At 42.1% G+C, this 7,243-nt stretch overlaps 1 protein-coding gene and 1 long non-coding RNA gene across 2 annotated transcripts; both read left to right on the top strand.

Annotated features, from left to right (window-relative positions):
- Nucleotides 1-72: 72 nt before the first annotated feature.
- LOC109474955 lies at nt 73-1,687 on the top strand. Its single transcript, XR_002140503.1, has 3 exons — nt 73-125; nt 436-918; nt 1,636-1,687. It is a non-coding gene; the product is annotated as an uncharacterized LOC109474955 (long non-coding RNA).
- Nucleotides 1,688-2,675: 988 nt separating this feature from the next.
- On the top strand, nt 2,676-6,898 carry LOC109474950. The gene is made up of 2 exons (XM_019775449.1): nt 2,676-3,843; nt 5,058-6,898. Exons 1-2 carry the CDS (start codon nt 2,849-2,851, stop codon nt 6,328-6,330), a joined length of 2,268 nt encoding a protein of 755 aa, XP_019631008.1. The 5' UTR covers nt 2,676-2,848; the 3' UTR covers nt 6,331-6,898.
- The last annotated feature ends 345 nt before the right edge of the window (nt 6,899-7,243 follow it).

Raw genomic sequence — 7,243 nt, 5'->3', positions numbered from 1 at the left:
TTGAAACCTTCCTTGTAGGTATTGTGCTCAGTGATAAAAGTTAAAGTATATCGTACGTCTTTTGTTTCCCAGAGTTCCTGGAGGAAACCATGGAAAATGGGATGTAGGACTACAAGGAATAACTGGTGAGTGGGGGTCGGTAGAAGCACGGTTAAATAGTTGCTTCAAGCCTTGCCTGTTGATGATACACATTTTTGTAATGTTCATGATTTTCAAGTAGATTTGGAAATGTCCAATAAACCAATGTATTTAGTGTACAAGTTTTGAATCATGTTTATGCGTTGTTGAAGCACATATCATCAGTAGGATACAGCAGACGGCAATGTCAAGAGCCACCGCAGAGTAGTTCATAAAAGTTTTGGGTTGTTGGCAATGCTACCGCTCTTAAATTATCCATTCTTAGACCACTATTGTTGTTTCTTCTCTATACTGCAGGCTGGAGTTGTGAAGATCTGGCCAAGAAACTGATGGACATGGAAGACAACTCGGCGTGACTCTCTTTTCACACGTTCTTAGCTTATTCTTTATTGGAAACTATCTAGTTTTTACCTCTCTTACAGCATTTTAGATATGGACTCTATTTGCAACTATTTGGCTTATGTCAAATCTATTTTTCCTTCAGCAGTCTACATCTTCTTTCCTTCCTCCCTTATGAAGTATGGCCTTCCTTTCTGATCTCCTAAATTAGAGGCTGTTCCTTTGGTGCCAGCTGTGCATCTTATTCTCTATTTCGTGACTATGCCGAGGTGCGATGTTACAACACATACATGCATGCTCATAAGCAGGTCTTATAAATTAGTTAGCGGTGTTGACAGCAGTGAGGTTGAAAGGGACGTTCGTTTTTCAAACAAAAGGAAACGTTGGTTTAGATTCGTAGTAAAGGTCCCGGACTAAAGACGTCATCTAGAAAGAGTACAGGTCTTACGCCAAAAAACAGTTACTCAAGCAACTGGATATGATTTTGAAAACGTCAGACGTTTCAGCTAGTATCCACTAACTTTCGTCAGTGACTGAGAGACCAGAGGGGAAAGCAGGTTTATAAGTACATATATGATTGATAAGTACATACAAGATTGATATGCAAATACAGTGAAGACAACTTTTTTTTGGAAGTCGAAAAAGGAACAAAAGTCAGACAAGTCAAGACAAAATTATGCAAATTAGTCTGAAAGCTCCTGTTATACAGAACAGGAGCTTAAAGTGTTGTCTGTCCTCGGGGCTGTGAGTGCCAAATCCCATGTGCCGGAAAGATCGACTCGTAGCCCCCCTTCCCTGTTGAGGGTGGGGTTGTACATTCTTTCATATATTGCCTCTTTAACACCCCGTTCCCACCAGCGTGTTTCGCGGTCTAAGATATCCGTGGACTCGAGTTTGAAAGAGTGACCCTGGTTGTGTTGTAGGTGGTGGAAAATAGCTGAGGAGTAGCCGTTGGCACTAGGTCGGCAAGGTCAATCAATCAACAAGTTGTACTTATAAACCTGCTTTCCCCTCTGGTCTCTCAGTCACTGACGAAAGCTAGTGGATACTAGCTGAAACGTCTGACGTTTTCAAAATCATATCCAGTTGCTTGTCCGATGAGTAACTGTTTTCTGGCGTATCGTATTACCTGGATGTCTAACCTTCATCGAAGTACAGGTCTTAACATGTGAGTTTCGTGGTTCAATGCTAAAGAAATTACAAACTATTTTAGAAATATCAAATCATTAGAAATCTTTTAAATGAACATATGCAGAAGGTTAGATAAATCTTGGTCAACATCCAATGGAAAGCTGGCATCTTATTTGAAAATTATATTGAATGGGGCTACAGTGACGACACGCCATTTGACAAGCAATTCTAACTTGTCTTAGACTAGCATCACACAAAACTCTCCCATAAGGCAGGACAAGCTTGAGCGATAAAAGGATTGAGAGAGGCAATGATCTGCTGTCGGTACAAAAAAAAAACCTTCTGGTGGGTTGAGAGAGAAAATGGTCCTGATAAGAAAACTGCAGAGTAGTACATGTAGGAAGTGAAACCTATTTGCAAGAGTAAAAATCTATGTTTTCCGTGGTGGGGAAAAGATTGCGGACAAGAATTTTATCTCGAAATTCTACATACATCACAAAGAAAAGACGTAACTCGAAAAGACGAGCTAAATGTTCAAATACGGTCAAAATAGTCAATAATACAGTTTTTTAACTGTATTATTAAAAATGTTTAACTTCATTCCATTTTTATGGAAAGTCGTCCTTTATTAATAAACTTATTTTTCACTTCCTCCATAGTACTTGCTGTAACAGGGTTCTACTGTTTAGTGTCACTTATTCTAGAAATCAAAATTTTACATAACCATCTGGTAAATTGCTACGAGCTTAAAAATAGACAATTGGCCAATAAGGTCGACCTACGAGAGGTAACAAAAAGTAGATTATTTTTGCTTTGGATTCAAAATTAACGAGAGGAATACATTTGGTGATTTTAGAACGCTCTCAATAATCTATAGTACATATGTTAAACAGAAATAATTACAATACACTCCTCCTCTATTTTTACATTATGTCAACATACTAGTAGCTCCTCCTCTTTTCTTGCGGTAACATAAGTATATACCAGTAACCTCTCCATTGTTGCGGTATATCTATACACTAGTAACTTCTCCATTATATTCTTGCAGTATATCTAGATACTATTGATATATACCAAGATGGCGGACAACACTGGACGCGCGTCACATGAGCTCCGTCTGTAAATCAATCTAAGAGCGGTTGCTTGTGTCGCAGAGTGATATATACAGTTAATTTTGACATCAGTTCATAGCCTATTTACGTTACTCAACTTTTCGGACATTCAAACGTGCATTTTCATCATGGATCGGGAGAAAATCGATGGTGATTGCGGGTCACCCAAGCCGGAGCTACAGACAAAGAGATACCGGACAAGGTCGGGCAAAACCAAGCCGTGGAACACGCCGGCGAAGGATATCCTGGATTTTGAACAAGTTACGGAAGATCACACAGACTCCAGTAAAACAAAGGTATGTAACCTCAAGTTCCGTACAACCTCAGAACGAGTCCCCGTGTGGATTGAGGCTAGCAGAGTCCATTTTGATCAGTCACTGGAAAAGGACACGGGGTACAAGTTCACCTGGAAGAAGGGCAACCACACACAACTGTCAGTAACTGATCCGGCTCGATCAGGGGACAATGCCAAAGTTCTGACTATTCACTTCTATCATACCGGTACGATCCTAATCCACGGGAAAGGATCATCCTGGTTTGCCACAAATATCTTCCCCAAAGTCAAGAAAGAAGTTGATTGTCTTACCGACGCGTCACTTGCACAAGATGGCGGATATGTTAATGAAGAACTAGAAGACGAGGGGGAAGAAACAATAGAAGACAACGCAAAGACAATGGAGACCTTCCCTGATCAGTGTGAAGTGTCCGCCATGACACTGACAGTGTCTGACAGTGACTCAGATCAGACAACAATCCCAAAGTCTGTCGTAGATCTCACCTGTGAGAACAGTCAAGCAGAGAACACAACTCCAAAATCAGTCACTTCCCCATCTATCCGTAAAGTACTAGGTGGCCTCGAGAACATTATTTTAACGCCATTCACGAAGATGCGGGAGTCTACAGGTAAACTCAAGGGCAAAGAGGGAAAACCGCAACTCTCAAACCCACGAACACGGCGCGCATTGAAGACTGATCTCTCTAATTCTAAAGAGCAATCATCTGGCACACAGCTCCCAAACACCGATGCAGAGAATATGTTCACGACACTGGTTGACGAGCTGAATGGTTTGAAGGAGCTAGTCTTTAACAACAAAACTACTATGGACAAACAAGGGAAACAGATCAATGACCTTTCACCAAGTAAAATATGGGGTGCCCCAAGGATCGATATTGGGGCCCCTTCTTTTCCTGCTATATGTCAATGATATGCCTGAATGTCTACAGTCCTGCGATATTTCAATGTACGCAGATGATACTGTAATTTACTTTAGTCATAAAAACTCCACAAACATTGAGCAGGTACTTCAGAACGACCTACAAAGGCTGTCAAAGTGGTTTGCCGCAAACTCGCTATCAATGAACGGTGGCAAATGTAAATGTATGTACATAGGAACGAACAAGAGACTGACAAACTGTAACCCTCCCAGACTTACTGTCAATGGTGTCAACATTAAAACATGTGATAAATACACCTACTTAGGTGTGGTTATCGACCGTCAACTAAACTGGAAGGACCAGGTGAAAGCTGTACTAGGGAAATTGAGGCGTTCTTCTTTTATGATGAAACACGTCAGCCCCTTCATCTCAACGTCAGCTCTTTGCACTTTGTATAACGCCATTTTCCTGCCACACATAACATATGCCTGCACAGCATGGGACACTGCTCCAGATCAAGATCTGCAGAAGATACAACGAATGCAGAATCGGGCAGGAAAACTGATACTGAAGGCGCCTTACAGGACACCATCAATCGAAGTGCTTACCCGGCTGGGCTGGAAAGACATTAAAGCAACGCATAAACACTACGAAATCATGCTCGTCTACAAAGCCATTAACAACAAACTTCCACACTACATGCGCCAGATGTTTGCTTACTGTAGCGAGCAAAGCACAAGGTCAACTAGACAAAGCACAAGCAATAAACTAGTTGTTCCTAAACCTCATCTAGAGAGCTTTAGAAGATCCCTAGCCTACCGCGGACCCACTGCCTGGAACAGTCTTCCAGTGGACATACGCACGGCCCCAACCCTCGCTTCCTTTAAGAGACTCTTAAAGAGGTAGAAACCAGGAATGAAAAACGGACGGACAAGAACTACTTACCTGCTTTGACGTCTATGTATTTACTTAATTATGTATGTATATAAGCTGTACCACGTTATGATGAATATTTGTTTAGATTTATTAAGACTCAGAATCATGTATCCAAGTCTGATGTATGCATTATGTGCTTTGTAGTAATTTGTTGACCCTTGAACCTCTCCCCTGCATGATGACCACAATGAAAAGCGGCCTGTTGGCCGAATTGTGTATTTTCATCAATAAATAAAGGCGCAAACAAACAAACCTCCAAGCTAATCTTCAAAACAAAAGAAAAGTGATTGACAAACAAGCTCAACAAGTTGAAAAACAAGCACAACAAATTGAAGATTTAAATGCCGAACTCCAGCGTCAACGCGAAATCGCAAAGAACTTGGAAGACGCACTAGCCACACAGCAAACAGCACAGGAAGCATTACAAGCTCAAGTTTTGATTTTGGCAAACCAAGCTCAATCATCCACCATAACTACGAAACCAGTACAGAACAAAGCAAAAAGTGACGACTCTAGAATACATCGTCTATACTCTGAGATTGTCGCTGGTGCCCAAGACTCAGTAGACAGCGCAATCAGCCACGATGTACAAGCTGAACCAACAACACAAGACACCCAGACTTCTGCTCCCACTTCCACCGAAACTGACGGTAACACATCCGCGCCAACTCCAACACAAAAGGACATGAATGCGACAGCTCAAGTCCGAATCTTTGCAGACTCCTTGTGGAACGATGTTGATCCCAAGAAAATGTACAAACACAAAAGCGTAAACATCATCAAAACGACAACACTTCCCAAAGCTGCTGACAAGATCGAGACGACACAGGACACCGGGACCGAGCTTGTTATCATCCATGTAGGATCTAACGATCTGGACAATACGAAAGCTCGGCCCGACAGCAAGGACATATGTGTGGAACAGACATTCAAAGTGATCGATTCGGCAAAAAGATCCTTCCCAAATGCTAGAATCACTATGTCTCAGGTCCTACCTAGAGGAATGAACATGAACTCCCATCTGAACAGGAACATAGCTTCATACAATGACGTCATTGAAAGGGCATGTGTACAGGACGAGAAGCTTACATACGTAAGGCACAGGCTCTTGTCAGAAGATAGATCCATGTACAAAGCAGACGCCATCCACATCAAACCTGACACAGGCGTCAGGCTGATGGTTGCCGACGTAAAACGCACCCTGCGTCACCAACAGCTGGCCACAACAAGAAACCAGGACAGGAACCCAATTCCACAGCACAGGAACTCAAGCGGGAAACTGCCCACGTCGACCAGCGCACAGCAGACGCAGCCCGAGCGACGTCATCCACCAAGTCTCCGGTGGAACCCTTCAAGGAAACCCGAGCAACGACTACTTCCTACGTGGAACCAGGCACCCCCTCCACCTCCGCAGTGGATTCGACAGTCAGGGCCGCCTGGGACAAGAGCACACCAGCAGGACAAGCGTCAAACTGTGGAGACGTTGATTAACATGCTGACTGACTTTCTCAGACATTAGGCTCAAGAGACACGCTACGATGATGAAAGTCCGTAACACCCAAGTGTTCGCTCAGGTGACAAATTCTGTTCTCCCTTTTCCATTTTACTTCTTTCTAACTACATAAGTGACATTTACCAAATACTAGTATAATCTGATGGTACGAATAGGTAAAGGCATATATACATGTAATATGAGTGAGCATACCCACTTGTAATACAGTCATCCCTATTCACGCTAATTTGTATTATTTCACTCTGCGCACAATGTAGCTTTGCTCTTATTACTGGAATACTTTAGTACCACCCTTTTACTCGTTCGATTTCAATTATGTCAGCTCAAAAGGTAGCTCTGAGGTTCTGTTCATGGAACGTTCAGGGCGGCCTTAGGAGAAAATGCCAGAACGATGATTTTGTTAGATGTTTAGAAGATTATGATTTTGTATGTTTGCAAGAGTCATGGCTAAATCCTAAGGAAAACTTTAGATTAGACTCCTTTAGTTATATAAGAAGTGACAGGAACGCTAAAAAGTCTGCGAAAAGGAACTCCGGTGGGGTAATCATTATGTTCCGTAACAGACTGATGAAGGGCCTCACAAAACTTCCTACGGAACACCCCGATTTCTTATGGTGTAAATTAGACAAAACTTTCTTCGGTCTAGATCGGGATTTATTCTTAGGTTGCGTATACTTTTCTCCTGAAAATTCGTCTTCCCTCGATAAAAGAAACAACTCACTTTTTGACATTCTACAAGATGACATCTGCAAATTCTCAAGCCAAGGTAATATAATGCTGTTAGGTGATCTGAATGCCAGAACAGGGCCCTTGCAGGAGATTGCTATCCAAGATGAATGCCTTGATCACGAATTCATAGATTTCAAAGAGGATATACGGTATAGGTCAAATTTCGACAAAAAGTGTGAACAATTATGGC

This window comes from Branchiostoma belcheri, unplaced genomic scaffold (genome assembly GCF_001625305.1).
Source record: "Branchiostoma belcheri isolate BF01 breed outbred unplaced genomic scaffold, Haploidv18h27 scaffold32, whole genome shotgun sequence".
Taxonomy (NCBI): Eukaryota; Metazoa; Chordata; class Leptocardii; order Amphioxiformes; family Branchiostomatidae; genus Branchiostoma; species Branchiostoma belcheri.
This window is presented reverse-complemented; position numbering and strand designations above follow the sequence as displayed.

Bases quoted from the DNA above. Each gene is read 5' to 3' on its own strand.
- LOC109474950 (XM_019775449.1), top strand. From the start codon at position 2,849: ATGGATCGGGAGAAAATCGATGGTGATTGCGGGTCACCCAAGCCGGAG. The intron at 3,844-5,057 runs CAATGACCTTTC...AAGGCGCAAACA, and splicing joins GACAAACAAGGGAAACAGAT to AACAAACCTCCAAGCTAATC.